This window comes from Rattus norvegicus, chromosome 1 (assembly GCF_036323735.1).
Source record: "Rattus norvegicus strain BN/NHsdMcwi chromosome 1, GRCr8, whole genome shotgun sequence".
NCBI classification, from domain to species: Eukaryota; Metazoa; Chordata; class Mammalia; order Rodentia; family Muridae; genus Rattus; species Rattus norvegicus.
This window is the reverse complement of record NC_086019.1, coordinates 186,525,657-186,546,563: the sequence shown is the minus strand read 5'-3', so window position 1 is coordinate 186,546,563 and position 20,907 is coordinate 186,525,657. Positions and strand designations below refer to the sequence as shown.

Here is a 20,907-nt window from a genome sequence, read left to right as displayed (position 1 = left end):
ACAGCCATGCTCACTTACCGGTAAATGATGCCCTTGCTCTGCAAGAAGAAAAGACCGATGGCAATCTCTGCAGCGTAAAATCTGAAATTAAAAAAAAATGGTGATGGAGAAAGTCAAGGGCACCATACACTTAGCTCAGAAGTCAATAGAATATTGAACGAGGCACTTGGCATATAAAGCCCACAGTGGATAGTCAGTTCTATGTCTCCTAAAATGCAGAGTACATGGATGGGTGACCAGGATGGTTCAGAGTGACATGTGTGGGGTGGGTAAAGGGTCAGCAACTGCATAGTGGGGAGGGGCAGTGGGGTGGATGGGCTGGTGGAGAAGGATCGTTTCAATATAGTACAAGTTCGAAGGCTTTAGTGTCAGCCTCTGGAAGCCATTGAAAACTTAGCCTGTGCTTGACATTGTTTTGGGGGTTATCTGTTTTAATACCACCTAGAGTCCATGACATAGGTCCTACTAGTACAGCTTTGTTGTTCAAATAGGGAAACTAAGGCTTAGAGATGAAATCTGTGAAGGGCCTGGAGAAGACATTCATCAGATGAATGGTCCAGCCCGGACTGGAAACAGCTGGCGTCTAATGTGTAACCTCTTGGTGGAAGTCCACCAAGAAGGAAGAGGAGTTTGCTTTTTCTTATGCTGCTAGGGATAGTAGGAGAACCCAGAGCAGTGTGTATCTAGGCACAGCCCAGTTCCTATTTTGTTTTCGTATTTCTTGAGGCCAAACTTCACTCCATATGCAGCTCAGCTGGCCTGTAACTCTGTAACTTGTCATATAACCCAGGCTTGCCTCAAACTTGAAATCTCCCTGCCTCAGCATCTCAAGGGCTGGCCATTGTGTCTGGCTCCTAAAGAGATCTTAAGAGCACAAAACCAAACTAAAACAAAACAAAGAAAACCCTGCCAGTTATGCCACATGGGTTGGCAAGACCTCGGGGGACTGTGCTCAGTCCTAATAGTATGTGTCATGTAATGATGACTCAAACCTCGGTCAACTTGATGTCAGAGAGACAAGGAAAAGCTGTCTTATGATCCCATCACAAAGCTTGATTAGGAAATACAGGGCTAAACAGAACAGTGTTCCTGGCTTCAGGAGGTGGGAAGACAGGAAGCAGGCTGAACAAAACAGGGGGGTGGGTCCCTGCATGGGCTCTGGGGGCTCTCAGGAGAAGCAATAAAACCTAAGCAGACACCCAGGAAGGAGAATTGACATTCATTCCCATGGCTTTTTCTGTGTCTGCTCACCCACAGGGTTCTAAGCAAAGGAGAAGCTTGGTGAGATCTTTGTTTTATAAATGACCACTTACTGGTTTATGGATTGGAGGGGACAAAATGGAGAACCCATGGACCACAGCTTCAAGTCAACTGGAACCTTCATCTCCCCAAAAATGAGAGGGAAGGGGGCGTAGGAAACAGAAAAACAAAACAGGTGGGTCTCACCCACACAGATCCTCCACTAGGTCTAGAATCTTGGCCATTCCCACCCTCAGGGTCTCATTTCACTTGTTTGTAAAGCTTGGGTGAGACTATCTCTCTCCCCATACTGCTCAGGATGAAATGAGATAGTGTTTGTTCAGTACTCAAGGGTCTCGCACAAAGAAAGCTCTCAATAAATATTAGCAAATGAACAAACAAAAACCTGCAAAGACATTCCCCAAGGAAGTTAGAAGACCTTTCTCAGGATGGAGGGACAAAAAAATTAGAGATTATGAAATGGCCATCAGTTTAGAGCTATGAGTTCTTACTTGGGATTCAGGAACATAAAGAAACATCTCAAAGCAAGCAGAATACAGTCCTCCTTAGACAAGTACTGCTCACAAAGAGGAAGCCTGGGATGTTGGGGGAAAAAATCCCTAGTAGACTAAAAAAAACGCCAAAGGAACTGACACCCATTTATCCCAAGGAAAGGGCACAGCAGGAGGTCTGTCTTACACAGCATGGGGCTCCTTGAAACGGCCAACTTGTTGGATGTGGTACATGAGGTCGCCCCCGTTCACATACTCCATCACAAAGTAGAGGCGGTCCTGAGGAAAGAGAGCAAACACCAAAGTCAGCACCCCATACTTTCTCAGGACCCAAATGGGGAGCAGGAAGTAGCTATGATTTATGATGAGAACTACCAGAACTCCAGCATGTTCTTTCAGGCAGGGCCCAGCATCCCCTTAAGGGTAACCTCTGTGCCACTGTAAGCATGCAGGCTAGCACAGGTGGAATGAAATCACTTTTAATTAATAACTACAAATTGAAATTCATCTGTGCTGGAAAATATAATTAACACATAGATCTTACTACTTAATTGGTATTATTCTCTAGTACAGAGTTTGCTGGAAAAAAAGTAGTAAATATTGGGTATATAATTTGTGGTAATTTGTGGGAGCCTGTCTCCATGTTGGCTCTCTAGTGATTTCACCTTCTAATGTGCATGCTGACCTGTACTATCTTCCCTCAATGACTGGGTTAATTTGTGTAACCAATAAGGTTGCATGACTTTAGGATGAGGTCACAAAAGACCTTATGGCTTCTATTCTGCACCTTCTACAGCAGCCATGATGGGCAGACCCTCAACCAGCACTATGCAGAGGCCTTTTGACGAAGCCTCAAAGTTTCAACACACCAGCACCAGCACGCTAGTCACATTACTGAATCACCTTCCTTGTCTAAGCCATCTGAGGACTGCAGTAGCCACTTGACTGGCACTTCTTTTGAGACCAGGAATTAGACTTTTAGGGAGTTGTGCTGGCATAAATCCCTTACAGAAACTGTACAGTGATCAATGTTTACTGCTGCTTTAAGCCACAGAGTTTTGAGATGACAGAGAACTAACCTGTTGACTGGCAAAATCCATCATTTAGCAGAGTTTCAAAAGCAACAGGAAGACATCGCTGCACTTTGGGCTTGGAAATCTCCCCAAATATTCGCATGTGGAAGGCTGGAGCCCTGACTGGTAGTTACCTTTCTTGACACTGTGACTAAAAACCTGAGATTGCAACTTAAGGGGAAGACAAGCCTATTTTGGCCAGAGCTCTTAGGACCCAATCACTTCCCACAAGTCCATCAGCTTTCAGTCAAGGCCCCAATATATAACCCATGAGGACACATCATATTCAAACCAGAACAGCACAGCAGAGTCCAGAGGTGGGACTTGAGGAAGTGGTTGGAACATGAGGTTTCTCATTAATGAGATAATTCTTATGGGTTCATAACTTAGTAAGCTACTGAGAGGCAGTGGAAACTTTAGGAGACGGTAGCTACCGAAGGAAGTGGGTCACTAGGACATGATCTTAAAGGGTATATTTTGTCTCTAATTGCTTCCTTAGCCTCCCTCCCTTCCTTCCTCGGCACCATCAGGGCATTCCACCATTCTGCCTCATGGATGAGAGTAATAGTGGATGGGCCCAGGTAACCATAGACTGACACCCGTGAAGCCATGAGCCAACTGACCTTTCTTCCCTTTAAATTGTTTTCCTCAGACATTTCGTTACAGCAAGTGCTGATGTGTGCACAGGCATATTTCAGGAATTTTCATTACAAATCCAGAAGATTGGCCTAAATCCCTCAAGACTAAAATTTAAAAGCAAGGTGAGTGAAGCTGTAACCTCCTGATTGGAAGACATGATGTTCTACAGAGACACCTGCATCTTTCCCATCAGCTATCAGACAGTGGAGACAATGCTCCACACCAAATTAAAAATCCTCCAGAAGTCTCATACTAAAAGAAGAAAAGAGACAGAAGAACCAGCCTATCTAGAGGAGGCATGTGTCTCCCAGGAAGTGATTACACACAGTCAGACCACCCCGCAGGACAGACCCGAGCCAAGACAGTGATGAGGCAATGAAGGGCAGGACCACATCTTGACCAGGACAGCTTCATTATTCATATGTCTTGCCCTCTATCTAAAGCCAAGCCATGCCCATAACTCTGAAGACAGATTCCTTCTTTCCAAAGTGGCCATATTGAATAATCTAATCTCCCTTCTTTGGCTGCTTTATGTACCTTTGAGGATCATGTTTTTATATATAACAACAAGAACCTAAAACAAGGACATATACAGAAGTAAAGCAACTGGGACCTGGAAAACAAATCTATATCTCAACCTAGGGGACTTTGCACTTTCAAGGCTGTAAGCTCTTTCAGGCCAGGCTCTGGGTAAGCCTGTTTCTGGCATTTGAGCAACACACAGGAGGTGTCCAGAGAGTGAAAGACTACATGCTTGGAAGCCAAAGAGGCTTTATTTAGGAGCACAGCTCTAGCTCTTAGTAGCTGGGTGTATTTGAAGTGTTGATGTCAGGGTTTCTTCATCTGAACAGTGGAGGGAATCAGATCCATGGTGCTGTCTGTAAGGCTAGTGAGGCAGAAGGTATCATGGTCCTGGAGAAATGCCCACCTGAGATTTGACGTCTTTCCTTCTGTCAAAGGGCTTTGCTAAATGAATGAACGATCCCCCCAACCCCACCCGTTAGCTCTGACTGGGTGTCATTGCTCCTTCAGTCTGCTTAGTCCCTTAGCTCTGCCTGGGCGTCATTGTTTCTTTAATCTGCTTTCTTTTGGCCTGCCATGGCAGCGCTCACGCTATTTGCAGGAAACTTAAATCCCCCTCATGTTCCCAGCCTAAAAAAACGTTTCCTCTAAATTAACCCACCCAATCTAAGTCAAGTCTGCTTGCTATAGTCTTCTGCGAGACTCTGCAGATGACCCCTCTGATGACACAACAGTTTGTAATTACATGTTCAACCTGACAGCAGTCTATCTCACTGTTTAATCCATTTGTCCTTTAATAAATAAAGAACTATTTTCAGAGCCCTACTAGGTACCAGGTTACAGATACAGGAGAGAAAAAGCAATGAACAAAGCCAACAAAAACCCCTGCCATCTATGTCTCAACTCAGCAGAGTGATATTGCTAAAGATAATACTAGAGGTTATAAAAAGTGTCAAAAGGTATTGGGTGCCGTGTGAAAGGTCCAGGTTAAAGAGACTGGGGTGCTGGTGAAGGAGACAGGGTAGAGGCTGTCAACTGCAGTAAAGTGCTCAGCGTAAACATCACCGAGGAGACCCTTGAGCAAACCCACCCAGAGCAGGCATGTGTCTGGTGGAGGAAACAGCCTAGCAAAGACCATGGGCAGAGAGTTTACTTACCATACCTTAGGACCCACCAAGGAACCAGTGAGAGTGTCCAAACAGAGAAGAAAGGAGACAGGGCGGGAGAAGAGACCAGAGACAGACTGACTCAGATCATGTTAAGGGGATCTGTACATGGGAAAACGTAAAGATTTGGGAGCTTCATTTTGTGAGTGACAGTCTAGTGATGGATAGTACTGAATGTCTGCCATCTCCGGCCAAAACCAATCCATCTGTGTAAATTAAGGGTGAATGCCACAGGAATCCATGGGCACCTGAAGCACCATCATGAGTTCAAAAGTTGGAAAAGATGTTTCTGTGGGGACAGGCCTCAAGATCACTCTATGTCCCTGGGCCTGTGTCCTCTGTGTGTGACAAGGACAGTATCTCCAACACAGTGGCTCCCGTCAGACACACAGTGGCTCCTGTCAGACACAGTGCTGTATGCTTCGACTCTGACCCGGATGAAGAGCATCACCTGGCTTCTCAAGCCAGGCCAGCACTGTATCTCACTCTTACTGGTCACCTCGTGAACTTGGTGGGTCATAGCCATTTTTTAAAGAGAAAATTAAGCAAGAATTAGAATGAAATGGTACTTAGGAATGGAACAGAAGGTGTCAGAATCCCATTGTCCAGAGCACTGGGTATCTTTTTGTAAACTGTGGGTTGGGTTGTTTAAGATGTTGGTAACGCTGAGGGGGGATGTAAAAGTCGGCTTTGCGTGAAACGTTGCAAAGCCTACTGGGAGGGCTAGAACGCTGGGAGGATCAGTGCAAGAGGGACACCGCAGGGCAGAGATCCCAAAGCCATAGCGAACACTGCGTTGGAATGTCGAGCGTGGTGGCGCGCGCCTGTAATCCCAGTAGCTTGGGAGGCTGGGGCAGGATTGTGCTTGAGAGTTCAAGGCCAGCATCCTGGGTGTCAGGAATGTCATTCTGCCGCTTACTAGCCATGCGACTTCCATGCAATGAACCTGTCTGATCTCCAGGATTCTCTTCACTTATACAGTGGACACTCATCACCCACCCACAGGGTACTAAACCAGATACAAGATGGCACAGACACACTGCCTAGGAGAATTCTGGCCATAGAACAAATGTATAATCCAACGTCTAAGGAAATAATTCCTTCCAGTGCATAGGTGTTTATATTACTGTATATAAAAGGTATCAAGGTGGTCAAGGGTGCATTCTAATAGTTGTTACACAGACGAGGATGACACAAAGCCACCATCATCAAACACCTGATGTCTGTCTGAGTTAAGTGCTCTGTGTATGCTCCATCTCTTTTACATCTCTAAACAACCCAGCACGACAAGTACTAGATCGTTCTCCTCTCTCTTTACATGTGAAAGGAGATACAGAGGAAGGTGGCTGGCGAAGCATCACTCAGCTAGTAAGTGGCGGAGCCAGGGTTTGAACCAAGACGGATCAGATCTAGGGCCAGCACTCAGAGTCTCTCACTACACTGCCCCCCATGAGAACAAGCAGTGTGGAAGGTTCTGGAAGGGATATATGGATGCATCCTTCCTTCAAAGCCTCTAGCCCAGCAGCAGGGAAAGTTCGCAGTGTTCTATCCTTGCATCCAGCTGGAGCTGCAGGTTTACAGCGAGCAGCGCAAATCAACCAATTATATATTTTTTGGGGAAAAAAAATCTTTTTCTCGGATCAATACTACTTCCTCTTTCTAACAACCTAATGAGAGGCAGAGGGGGGAATGGAGAGGTGGAATATGCAGTTAGCTCAAAGGTCACACCGAAGCTGGTAGCATAAAGCAGACAGTACACCAGAGCCCAACGACACTCAGCCCCTGGTTCTTGGTTGGGGGGGGGGGGTGATAGAAAACAAACCTAAAATAGCATCTGTCTTTGCTGCACACTGAAGAGAACCAAAACACTTGCTTTTAAAAATTATTTTTAAAACTAGCAGATGGCATTGGCCACAGAGGGAGAAGTGAGGGAGAGATTTTACTTGCTTGATTTCTGGCTGGATTAGTTTAACTTGTCCCCTCTCCCCAGACCCAATAGTCAGGATCCCAGTCCCATGACAGCCCTGTTAAGGCTGGTGCTTTATGATCTGTTTCCACTGCTAACTGTACATGGGAGGATGCTGACCCAACCATCACTGAACTGTACCAGGCTAGCTTTGGCTGGCCAGTGTCTTGGTTACTAAATGTTATGGCTGGCATCTTGCTGTCCCTTAGCCTCTGGACACTTAATGATGCCCACTCTGTGTCAGATGTCTCTCCACTGCCAGCCATGCTGCTGGAAGGAACCCACAGTGCTAGTGTGGAGGGATCACTGGACACCTTTCCAAATGGCAATGTTTCTCAAAGCAGGGTAGCGGACAATTCTAGATAATCATAGGTGTATAGGTCTATACGTTTTATAACTTATGTTTGTGGAGTTTGAAATATAGTTAAATTTAAATATAGGAAGCTTCTTTATGTCACAGGTGTTATCGCTGAACAGAAAGAATAAGGTACACGGAGTCAGATGTGACAAGAAGTCATGGGTGGGACCAGATCATGGCTGGAAGATGACAAAGGACGAGAGGGGGCTTCAGCCATCCTCCTGGATGAATTCAAGCTTTTCACTAAACTTTACTCCTCTACCAAAATACACCTATTTAAAAATTAGTCTTAGGGTGAGGTGGTACCCAATGGGGCTTCCTCTTCTCTGAGGAGAAGGGCAAGGAGTAATAGGGGCAGGGATTTGTAAGGGCAGGACTGGGAGGAGAGAGGGTTTTGCAATTGGGATGTAAGGTGAAAAATGAATTATGGAAAGAAAATATTAAACACAAGCAGCTTTTCAAAGAGCTATACTTCCTCACCTTAAAGATCAGTCTTAGAGATCAGTTTATGAGTTTTGTTATTGTCATCGTTTGGTTGGTTAGTTGGTTTGATTTTTGTTTATTCATTTGTTTGGTTTTGTCTTTTGTTTTTTCTGAGCATGGTGGGACAGTCCTACAGTGAAGCACTTGGGAAGCTGAGGCAGAAAGATTCTAAGACCATCTTGTACTACATAGCAAGACTAAAATAAGTATGTAAGTTGAAATTCACTTGAAAAACTGAAACATAATTACTTAAATATGTTAAATCTTCATAAATGGAAAGTCATTGTCCTTGTAAAAACTATAAACTCAGTCTGGACTCTGCTATTTCCAGTCTATATCAAATTTGACTTTGGTGCATCAATATTTTAAAGAATTTACTTTATTTAAAATACAAACAAACACCATTTGTCCATATCACAAAGTTCCTACCCAGCAGTAGTCAGGAATGCAAAAGTTTCAAAAGTCCAACTGGGGGTCAACCAGAGCAAACCTTGAGTAGAGGCAAATTTGAGAGCTTCCTTTGAACGTGTGTGTGTGTGTGTGTGTGTGTGTGTGTATGAGTGAGTCATGGTATTAGTCATTCCAGGGGCCAAAATAAAGAGTAAGATACAGAACTTTTCCCTAGAGCATCCAAATCTTGGTTAAAATATACATATAACTAATTCAAACCATGCTCAAAATAAATGCAATAGAAGGCACAGCATTAAGAGAGTCAGGAGCGAACCCTGGGACCTCAGCTCTTACCCAATTAGCCCCCTTCACAACCCTGGAATTTGACTCTGTTCCCCACCCTTCTTACAAAATCATTGCTTCATTAGCTCCTTGTTCTCACACCCATGGTTTTTGATAAGGATTTACTTGATGGACTCCCCATATAAGAATCACAGAAGTACTTATTGAGGATCACTTTCAAGCTGAGCGTGCCTCTCCCCGTCTAATCACGGCTCAGAGGCTCTCTCTGGACTGATGCACGTTGACTTGTATTTCTCCTGAGCTCCAGCTGGCTCCAGCCGGCTCCAGCCAACTCCAGGATGTTCCTAAGTGGGCGTTCCACTGTCGTCTCCAATTAAAAGCCCAGAAAGGCAAACTCACCGTCTTTCTCTTCAAACTAACCAGACTGCTCAGCCTTAAAATGCCTCTTTCAAAGTGATGCTGCTATGGCCTGTAAGCTGAAAGTGGCTTCTGGATATTTTCAATTCTTTGCTTCATTTTCTTCCAAATTCCCTCAGTAAATTCAAAAAGCTAAAAGAATCTCATGTATATGTGTCATGTATAATAGTTGGGCAGAATTTTCCAAATTTGGAATGCGAGTACAGGGGGTGGCCATTTAAAATGATAAGTGCACCGCACATGCACAATTCATCTGTGCTGTGCATGTGGTGTCAGGGAACACAAGAGAGGCAATCCTCCCCCAACATGTCTGAAATAGAGTGTGGCATGAGGCTTGTGTGGTGGTGGTGATGATATCGGCCATTTTCTCTGCGATTATGGTATATGTAAGTGGCATGTATACACGTGTACGTACAGGTACATGGGCACACACATGTGTACAGAGTCTAGAGAATGACATTGGAGGGCCTGCTTTGTCAGCCTGTCTCATTTCTTCGCATTAGAGTCTCTCACTGCACTGAAGCTGGCAGCCGTCAAGCTCTAGTGATGCTCCCGTTCTCTCCCTCACAGCATGAGGGGTTACAGGTGCATGAGGGCTGGGTTCCAAATTCAGTTCCCTGTGCATGTGGGGAAAGCACTGTCATCCATTGAACTGTCTCCCCGGGTCCCTTGCCACTTTTAATAAGACCTGGGGAGAGGGGGGAGATACCAACCACGTGGGCAGCTCTTGTACTGCGTTCTAAGATGAGTTGTGTTATGTTGTCCCCGTAGCAGTTTTTAATGATTTTTTTCAAGGCTTGTCCGTGTATTCAGTGTGACTATAAGTTGCTCCCTTTATCACGCCCAGCCATCTGCTTCTCTCCAGAGAAGCCATGAAATACTGTGATTAAGAGCTCTGGCTTTGGCATCAGTCAGTCCTGGTTCACACCCTAGTTATACGGGATACTTGCTCTGGGACCTCCGGTTGGTTATTCGCACCCTCTGTCTTCTTAAATGGAGTCGAGTCATAGCAGCTTCTCCTCCATATGGGGTGCTTCCACATCAGACAAGCATGCCAAGTCTGTGTGAATTCACAGAGCTTCACTGAGGTGAATGTGTGGTCAAGGAGGTGTGTCCACACTCAGCTCTCCTTTCTCTCATTTTATAGCATGAGAATCCCAATCCAAACCAAGAACCTCCTGCTTTTTTTTGTTGTTGTTGTTCTGCCTTCCTATTGCCCTTGGTGCAGACACAAAGGTCCTCAGGGACTGGAACCACCTTTCGAGGATTTTTAATATCAAATGAATATGCGAATGCTACCATCAAGAGAATAGAGCAAACCCAACTATCTTCATCCCTACCTGCCCTAGCACTTATATTCAGTTGGCATTTCTGGTTCCTTCCCTACCCAAGAGCCTCTAATCATTAGTGCCCTGAAGCCCTGATACCTGCCAAGTTCCCAGGAACCCCTTGGGTACTACTTCTCTTTCCCGTGAGGCACTTCAGACTGCATCTGTGTCTGAATCTCCATGGGCTCAATTGGCATCCCCCAGTTATCAGAAGCACCAATTATTCCTTCCCAGTAGATGCAACGCTTTTTATAAGGTTCCCACTGAGTTAGTGTTACCTAATGAACACTTGGTTGGGCCATGAAGAAACACCTGATATAACCGAACCAATCAGATTCCTTCTCCTGTGATTATGAGTTGGGACTCAGGAAATTTACTGGATATGGACTAGAGAAGCCACGCTTGCCAAAAGCAGTGACAAACACAGAAACAATAAGAAAGAAGACAAATCTGCCTTAAATTTACAAATTCTAGATCCTTCCAAGGTCAAGCACACATGCGCCTTTATTTCTCTCCCATGAAGACTTCCTTAGTGTTAGTTGCTTGTTTCTGTTTATGCATGAGGTAGTTTAGTGTGGGAGAGCAGTATTCTATTTCTTACAACCCAGTCATCTCTGACCAAGACCCCTCCCAGAACCTTCTTCAGCATTGCCTTAAGGTCCAAGCCCAGCCTTGGACATTACTACAAAAACCAGATATGGCCTGAGTCACTATGGCGCCTTGGATGCTCTGAAGCCTCAATGTGCATGATGCCAATAAGTGGAAACCATCCCTGTCTCCATCTCTGCCCTCCTTTGTATTCTGGGTTGATGCTTCTCCCAGCATGCCTTGCAGCTGAGTTATAGCTGGGCCATGGCAGCAAATTTGGGGAGGAAGTAACTTCTGTCCCTCAATGACTCATGAAATCTAATTCTATTTAAAAAAAAAAGAGGTGCATATGTTCAATTGAAAAGAAAACAGTTAAAATAGATGTTTTGCTGAAGAAAGTTAACTGCCTGTGCCCACTGGCAGTTGGGAAATTACATGAATGTGCCTGGCTGACAATTGTCCCTGAGAAAAACTGCAAAAAGATTAGAGGAAATGAAATTATTTTGTGCTGGTGCAGCAAGGGGCCCCAGCCCAGTTCTAATCATGGAACCGACTTCCACTTAGCGTTTGTTAGATTTGCTCTACTGTCTCTTTTAATCCCCATGTAATGGGCTCCTTTTATGAGATGATAAAACCCATAGTCACGACTGTTAGTGACTTTCTAGGAGTCCTGTGGCCGGTAATCACAGGTTCATATCCATCTCCCTGGGGAATGCATGCTTTGCCCTCTATGTTCCTGGGACAGCTCACTAGAAGTCACTTGCCTGAAACTGGCTCATCTAACGAGTAACTCCCTAAAACTCAACGCTCTTCCAAAAGCTTTTGCATCTATTTTGCCATCTTGTGGGCAATTTTTTAAAAATCTAAGAGGCCGAGCAGATGGCTCATATGTTATTACCTTGCATTTGCTGTGTAAGCATGAGGACCCAAGTTCAAGTCTCCAGCACCCATGTAAGACCATGAGGAGTGCAGGTGAATGCACCTGTAATCTCAATTTTGTAAAGGATAAAAGATATATTGTAAGCACCAGAGCGTGCTGATCCTTGTTTGAAGGTAACGAGGGACAAAAAAGGTCACACGATGTCCTCCTCTGGACTGTGTGCATGGCTGCATACACATGTGTGTATGCAACACACACACCCCAAAGTTTAATTGCCCTGTTAGAGACACTGCTGAAATATTGGAAACTCAAGGAGAAGACAGTTATCTATGAATCCTTCCCTGAACCTAATCGATATCTTGATTTGGCCATGTCAGTCTTTCCTGTGTGCGTGTTTTAGGCTGAACACATTTAGAATACATCAAATGAAATTTAATATTCTATGTTTCCACTAACATGGAAAATGGCTCTCATATTTTTGAAAGCATTGAAAATACAGTGTAAAGATATTTCTGACAGAGTTTTGCTTTTCTAAATAACTTTTAAAATAATGAGCTTTGGGGCCAGACGGTGGTGGAACACGCCTTTAATCCCAGCACTGTGGAGAGAGGCAGGTGGATCTCTGTGAGTTTAAGGCCAGCCTGGTCTACAGAGGGCTAGTTCCAGGACAGCCAAGGATACACAAAGAAACCCTGCTTCAAAAAAACAAAACAAAGCCAAAACAAAACAAAAGCTTTGTGTCACTTCAAGAATGGCAGAAACTATCTAGGGTATTATTGGATGAATTTTACTTTCATATGTTTTAACCACTTTACAGATTTTTAAAAAATCTATCAAGGACCTTAAATTTTAAAATTCTACACACACACACACACACACACACACACACACACAAAACCTATCAAGGTTGTAGTATGCTATAATAGCTTTGTCGTTCCTTTAAAGAGAGCTGATTCATAGAGGAATTCTGGGTCACAAAATATGACATGACAATCCGCTCAGGCTAAGCTGGTCCTCTGGCTGCTCCTCAGACACAGGGAGCGTGTTCCTGCCTGAGGCCTTCACACGAATTCTTCCTGCTCTCAGCTACTGTGCTGCCCCCAAATAGCCCTGCCTGCTCTGGTCTCTGCTCAAATGTCAGCCTCACCATCAAGGCTTTCCTTGATGATCCTATCAAAAAAAAAAAAGTCATCTCACAATACCAGTCTACCTCTGCTTTCGTTGTTGTGGCCATTTTCCTGCCTCCCTGGCAGAGTGGGAAATCCCAAGGGAACAAGGCACTTGTTCTCTTGTTCCCTATGTCAGCACACACTGGCACTACAGGGGCTTGACACAATGGGTTCAACAAACAAGTATACATGTGGTCAAATAATTGTGCATGGGAACCTTTGACACATCAGCCACAATGTTCTGGCTTTCAAGGTGCTGCCTGTCCCAGTGCTGCTGGATGCCCTCAGCATCCCTCCACGACCAAGACCACAACACTGCTAGCCCATGAACTATGCTAGATGACCAGCCCTACAGGCTTTCCCCAGAAATTTTTCTGCTCTTCTAAGCCACAGTAACAATAGCCATGATGCTTCTGACCCTCAGTCACTCTCCAGGAGAAAAATTTTAGCTAACTGTTATGAAATCCACGGTGGGGTGGGTGGGAGTGATGCTTTATAGTAGCAAGAACACCTAATAGGCCGTTAGGAAACGCTGTCTCTAATTCTGGGCTTCCCGCTTGTCAATTCTGTTACCTGAGTGACTTGATTTTTCTTAAGGTCAATTTCCTTTGGGCAGAAAAACAGACAATTGTTGTGAAGCGTGGGTACAACCAGAAAAGGAAAAAGTGTTTGCGAATCATAAGCAGTAATGTGGAATTCAGGCATGAGAGGACAGCAAAGGCTTGGAATTCTGGAGTCTTCCAGAATAAATACAGGCTCTATGACTAACCAGCTGTGTGACGGTACACAAGTTACTTAGCTTCTCTGACTGTTATCATTCTTGTAATGTAACCTAAAAGAGGGGCTGGAAGGGGACAGTGAGAAACGGTAACAAGTCACAAAGTGGGATGTTTGTTGCTGCTCACTGCTGCTTTGGGTCCTCATTCCTCATAGGCTTGGTTCCCAGTTGGTGGCACTGCTTGTGGAGGCTTGGGTGGCACAGCCCTGCTAGAGGAAGTACATCACTGGGGGAGGGATTTAAGATTAAAAAGCCTCGCCAACCTCCGGTTTGCTCTCTCTGGTTCCTGCTTGGGGTTGAGACATGAACTCTTTGGTTTCTTGTTCCAGCCAGCACACCCTCTACTGGACTCCATGCTCTCCTATTATCTCATTCCTCTGGAACCTCAAGCCAAAATAAACCCTTCCTTCTAGAAGTTGCCTTGGTCAAGGTGTTCTCCGCAGCAGCACAGTAACTAAGGCAGTCCCTACTGAGGTCACCTTGTGCGTATCTCAGCATGGTGCACTCGGGGTGAGTAGGAATAGCTGGGGGCTTAGCGTTGTGTTCATAGAGAGGAGTTCTGTATCTCAAATCCTTAATCCTCCAGCTGTGGTCAACCCCTATTGTAGCATCAGTGTGTAGCTGGGGTGAAACACTTCTAAAGATTCACATATGTTAAATGTTCTAACAGAAAGTCAGTTTTACCCTAGAGGTGAGGAGACCTCGGAGGTGGAAGGGAGGCTTTACTAAGCAGGTGGGAGGTTAGAGCTCAGGCCAAATGGGGACATTTGTGTGTTGGGAATCATCAGGTAGAATGATACCCAGGTCATCCACACTCAGATAACCTCCTCGTGTATCGGTGTGTATCTTAAGTGTATTAGCACTACCGCTACTCTGCCTTGGTTCAAGTCCGGGCCCTGACATGTAGCTGCATGGCTTCAGTTTTCTTGTCTAACTTGGGTATGATGGTAAGACCCATTTAAGAGTTACCAGGAAGCTTAAATTTGTGACTTTCATACACATACAGAGTAGACATTATAATATTTATTTTATGAAAAATTATGTTAACATAATTATTTTCAAAAGTTAGAAAATGGTATTGGAAAGATAGTTCAGCAGTTATGGGCACTTTCTGCTCTTTCAGAAGACTCAAGTCTAGTTATCAGCATCCATATTGGGTGACTCACAACTACCTGTACCTCCAGATTGAGGGTCTTTTGATCTCCACAGATGCCTCCCCCCACCTTGGATTACATAGACATATATAAACACACATATGTACATGCACACATGCACAAAGTTTTAAAAATCAGGCCGGATGTGATGGCACATGCCTTTAATCTTGGCACTTAGGAGGTAGAGGCGGAAGGATATCTTTAAGGTGAGTCCATCCTGGTCTACATAGACAGTTCCAGGACAGATAAAACTACATAGGAGACCCTGTCTTAAAAAATGAAAAATAAAAAATCATAAATCATTTATAATGAAAACAATAACATGTGTTGTGGTATCTTATGCAATGAGAAGATGTCTGGAGTACAGGTGAGGTGTCTGTATGTCCATCTGAACACGGGTGAGGTGGCCGAGTGTCTACTTCAACACAAGTAAGATGGCTAGGTGTCTGCTCCTCTCTCAAATGGCCTCACCAGGCCTTTTTGCAAGTGCATTTCTCCAAGTATCCCATCCATCACCCTACCCCCAAAACAAAACACAGCCCCTAGAGCTGGACTAGCCATTTCATGTTATTGTCAACCAATGAGAAAATTGTCTGTTGGATCCCTCTACTTTCTGGAGTGGGAAACTGTCTGGAAGGAATCACAGATCCTCTCCCCATGCAGGACAAGAGTCTACTAACTCTTGAGGTTCTTAGTGTCTGTCCTTGGCACTCGATGACTCGTTGGGGAAAACCTAGTGCTTGGTACTGCTGCCACATGCATGCTCCTTCTGGAATCTATGATGTCAGAAAACTGAAGTACAGATGAGGGAGGCCACCTGCCATCAAAAGAATAACCTCAAATCCACTCCACACGGCCATTTTCAAAGCAGTTCATTATTAGTAATGATGCAATCCTTCGTTCAATGAATATTAGTCATAAATGGCTCATTCCTCTGCATTTCGACACACACAACTGAAATTGCAAACTGTCATTCCAAGTTCACCACTTACCAGGCAGTCAGTCGTTCGCGTGCTGCTACCCTTGAGTAAGTTTGGGAACCAGCCATGGAAAGGGGGAAGGGGGCATCTCAAGGGTTATGTCCTAACTCTGTTAACATGTGGACCCCTTCTGAACTGAATTCCCCAAGGTAGTGTTAAAGATATTTGAAATCTTTTGTTACTGGCCTCTGCCTGTACCCATACGATATAAATTATCATTTACTTACAGTTTTCTTTACAGCCACTCTCACTTTCCCTTAAAGGTTTACTTTAAAAGCCAAGTTTTAGCCTCCCTTAGAGTGCAACTGTGAGCCAATTCACTATCCAGAAGCGTAAACAAAGGGAAGAAATGGAGCATCGATTCTGTCTTTTTCTGTCTGAGTCAGACCGCCGGGAAACAAGCAAGGAGAATGCTTTGTACAAAGCACCCCAGCTAGCAAATGTAAAACAGATATTCCCATCTTACAATTTTCAGTGAGCTAATGGACTTAGTGCCGAGAGCATCAGTCTGGGCCAGCATCATCAACATCCTTAAGCATTTCCTGAAAGAATACATCCGGAACCTGGGGGCACCTGCAGTCTTACTAAAGGATAGGAGCTGAGTCTGACCAAGCCTCTAGACCCAGCTGCCCATTTCTAGAAAATACAAGGGAGAGAGAAGCATGCAGGGATGTTGTGAGAGTACAGGAAGCAAAGACTAGGCTGAAAACACTACAGACCAAACAGCCCAGAATGTTCAGTAGATCAAAGCACAGATAAAAGAAGGTGACAAAATGGCTTTGAGGACTCACTAGATTAGCCGCCAAAGGTAAATCAAATTGAATGCAGACTACAACAGCATCCAGTCCATCTCACACAGAGGTTGAGATGTAAAGTCAGTGTGTAAGTTAAAAGGCAAAGGATCCTAAAAGAATCCTACAGAATCCATCCCCGAAAGCCATTGGCCTTTCACAGAACTATGTCTTCCGGAATGAATTCTTAATTTGCACTTGTGCTTGGGCTCTTCTCCTGGTCATGGAGGTCAACATCTGACAGGAACAGGGAAGGGTCAGGATCCACTCAAGTGACAACTTAACTCTTGTTGGGGCAGCAGCAGAGAGTGCATGAATGATTCCTACTCATCCTAGTAGCCATGTTCTGAAATCATCAGCCCTTCCCTACAACCCTTTGCCCAGCCTCAGATACTCTCTCATTGCTATGCTCTGAGGAAATCCTCTTCTGGGAAGGGCCCTAGCAAAGGCTTCAGGCAACCTGCAGAGACGTGCACATGCTCCTCCAAAGGGCTAGGAGGGCGAACTGTTACTATCTAGGCTATAAGATTTGCTGAGTCCCTGTCCTTAAGTCACCTCTTAATGCTTGAAAAGATTTGGATTGTCTGGGTATTAAACGATCTGCCTGAGTTGGGACAGCATTTGCCCCAGGGGACAGTGTTCAGTTGCAACATTGGGAATTGTCAGCTGACTTCTGTGGGCCCAGCATCCTTTAGTTTCCACAAGGCAAACAGCCCAGGGATCTCCTTGGGATGGCTACTATTAAGAAAGCATTATTGGCCCAAACCCATGGAAACCCTGGACATGGCTACCCTGAGCACTGGACCCATTACCATGGTCTGGAAGCAGGAATGGAGCTGAGTCAGGAATGGGGGCTTCCCAGGCAGGGCCAGCACCCTCTTCTCCACCATTGTGCACTCCACATCGTCATCTTGGATCACCACATCTTTCTTCAGGATCTTCACGGCATAGAGTTCATCTGTACCCTTCCGCTCTGAGAGCATGACCTGGGAAGGACAGCAAACACATCAGCTCAGTTAAAAGAGACCTAGAGGACAACCATGGGTACCTGGAGTCCATGCAAATCCAATCCCCGCTTTGGAAAGACATGTTGTTAACCCAGAGACAATGAATAACACTTTGCAACCACCTCACACTTTGAATGGTTAAGTCCTATCAATAGAAGACAGTCCTAGGAAAGACGAGACTTGTGTTGAACCCTTTGGCACATTCATTGATGACAATGGCAGCCAGCATGGCTAGAATGACGACCACCACCATGGAACCAAATTTCACTCTCTTAACTTGAAATCTTCAAAAGGATCAGACATGCGGTAGATAATCAGTAAACACTAACAACACAGGAATGAATGAATGCTTGGTGACACCGGGTTCGAGACACTCTCTCCTCTATTGCTTCATTGTGTCCTGTTCTGTAAGAGCCTGCTGGGAATGTAGCAAGAATGAAGCAGTCATGCTCCCTCACCCTGAACACACGGAGGAAGAGAGTAGACAACTATTGGATTAGCCGAGGTAGTGCTTTAACAGCCTCACCTGCTGTCTTGGGGCTTCTTCCTACCAGATGTGGCCATAAGCAGGGTCAGCAAACCAGGTGGCTTATGGACACAGTGTCATTTTCATTATGGTATTACTATCCTTGCTCTTGACCCTGTCAGAAGAACTATCCTTGCATGTGCTATTTTCCAGAGGGCTCTTGGGAAGTGCAGGCCTGGATCACATTCCAAGGAGACCTAGCCTTCCTTAGAAGGCTTCCTTGAGGACAAAGTGATCTGACTGGCCTATTTGCTAAAGACACTATGCTATCTGTTTTGTGTGAAACGCTCATCAGCACCATATTTTTGAGTGCTTATCGATGTGTCGAGCAATTATTGGGTTTTTTTTTTCCTTTGTTATCTCTTATTTACTTTGCCTAAGATTCTAGGAAGTAGACACTGCTATGAATCTTATAAGAAACTGGGACATACCTTCCCCAAGTACAACTTGGAGCAAGGGCAGGATTTTAACTTAGGTTTATGTGGTTAAAGTTCCTGCCTTTATTAAAATGTTAATATTAATATTATGTTATTGTATGCAGGTACTGGGGTGCCATGGCACACATGTGGAGGTCAGACAACTCTCAGGAGTGGGTTCCCCTTCTTCGAGGGATCCAGATGTCAAGCTCACCCCGTCAGGTTTGCACAGCAAATGCTTTACCAGTCTGAAGCCACCTCACCAGCACAAACTTCCTGTCTTTAAAGCTAAGAGATTAAGACTAAAGTGCTCAGTCCTGACGCAAATGAACAAGGCAATGCAGCAGAGACTTGGGACCACACAGAGTATGGAGGGACACCAAGGAGCTTACAGAAGGGCCAGCAAACCCACTCAGCTCCTGTCCTAACAGAAATGGTGCAACTGGATTCAGTCATGGAAGCTCCTAGGGTTCAGCATTCACACACTGAAGCTTTCAGGCAGACCTCACCAACTTTCTTGAGCTCGCCCAGACTCTTACTTCTACTGTCTCCTCTCTCCTTCCAATCACTGGTGGCCATGGGCACTACAGACTCAGGGTCATGTAGGACGCTTTAGGAAGAAAGCTTCCAGCACAGTTTCACCACAGTGTGCCTTTTCTCTGCCTCTGTCTTCTACGGAGCTGCCCATCTCGGTGGCTGTTACCTGTGTCACACTGACTGGGCCCTCAGAATAGCTACTGGATTAGGTGGCAATCCAGTTACAGAGTCAGGATGAGTCTTTGGTATAGCCCCTCTATCTGCTCTCTACATGGTACTCAAGTTCCTAGCCTTTGCCAAGGTAGGGACAATGACTAAAGGGAATCAATGTCCTGAGGCAGAGAATCAGGAGGAGGTGGGGTTTTCTGCTCTCTGATTGCAGAGAAAGCTGGGAGAGAAGAAACAGGGAACAGTAACGTGATCTGGATTGGATGCAAGGGAGTGGAAGGACCAGGGAAGGGAGGAGAACCCCTACCTGAGAGGCTAACATGTCCTGTCACACCCAGACCTTCATTCACAATTCAGGACCCTCTGTCTATCCTTAGTGGAGAAACTGGAAGCGACAGCATCCAGAACTAGGGCACAGTGACACAGCGGAGCCCCCTCGCCTGCTCTCCTGTACCTTTTCTACGTTTGTTTCTCAACGGCTAGACTGACACTTGCTAACTGTTTTTAAGAATCTGGTCACCGCCTGGCACATCCCAGACACTTGGTTAATGCTTACACAGGAGACAAAGACAGCAAAAGTCAAAATGCAAATCATTAGCCACAGAACTAGCAATGGCCATGGCCACATCCCCCAGCCCCTCCCCCCCCCCCGTGTTCCTGAAGTGAAAATAAATCTCTTATTAATTGCATCGAGCAGTTCCTGGAGCTTCCAGAAACTTTAATACCAGCACAGAGGGCGTGGGTTGTTTGCCCAGCTGTCCCTGCGTCTCCAGGGTGAGGATTCCACACAGATTGGAAGGATGTGTTGAAGTAGCGTTCTTATCAAATTCCAAGCCACATCTGTTACCCAAGAATCTTCAGGGAGAGATGTGATAAATAGCAGAACCCCAGCAACAGCAAATAAAATAGAGAAAAGCAGCCCAAGGGCTCCCTGGTGGGAAGCTTGTGGTGATGAACTTTGCTGCCAGATCCCAACGGTGAGGTATGCCCGGCATCCTGGCCTCTGGCCATGGAGTGGGTAGTGCTCAGCAATGGTAAATGTGTGGATTTGAGAGTTAGAATGCCTGATGTATACCCAAGGTAGGCCATAAAGTAGCTGTGTGACATTAGGAAGTTCACTTGGCTGTTCTGAGCCTCAGTTTCTGAATCTGTTAAATGGATGTGCCCAAATAAAGGCCTCAGCTGGTGCCTGAGACAGGGGGTATAAAGTGCAGCTTAACTAGCACTGATGACCACTTAACATGCAGCACTGGGCTGTTTTCCAGGTCGGGCGCAGCCAAGAACAAAAAGTGAGGTGGCTTCAAACAGCAGAAACATAGCCTCTCAGAAATGTGGAGGCCAGAAGTTCAAAGTCAAGATGCTAGCAGGGTCAGCTGCTACTGAAAACCAAGAAAGAATCCATCCCATGTCCTCTCCCAGCTTCTGGCAGCTGCCAGCTAGCCTTAGTACTCTTGGCTTGTAGATACACAGATCTCTCCAATTTCTACTTCTTTCTTCACACTGTGTCCCTCCCTGTT

General features: G+C 45.3%; 1 protein-coding gene across 5 annotated transcripts in view; it reads right to left on the bottom strand.

Annotated features, from left to right (window-relative positions):
- Prkcb (protein kinase C, beta) overlaps positions 1-20,907 on the bottom strand; it is a 331,347-nt gene that overhangs the window by 48,180 nt on the left and 262,260 nt on the right. For all 5 annotated transcript variants that reach the window (XM_039101234.2, XM_039101232.2, NM_001172305.1 and 2 more), the window contains 3 exons: positions 17,549-17,722; positions 1,939-2,030; positions 19-81 (listed from right to left, as the gene is read on the bottom strand). In XM_039101234.2, the coding sequence (XP_038957162.1) occupies positions 19-81; positions 1,939-2,030; positions 17,549-17,722 (329 nt within the window). The remainder of the gene's footprint in view (positions 1-18; positions 82-1,938; positions 2,031-17,548; positions 17,723-20,907) is intronic.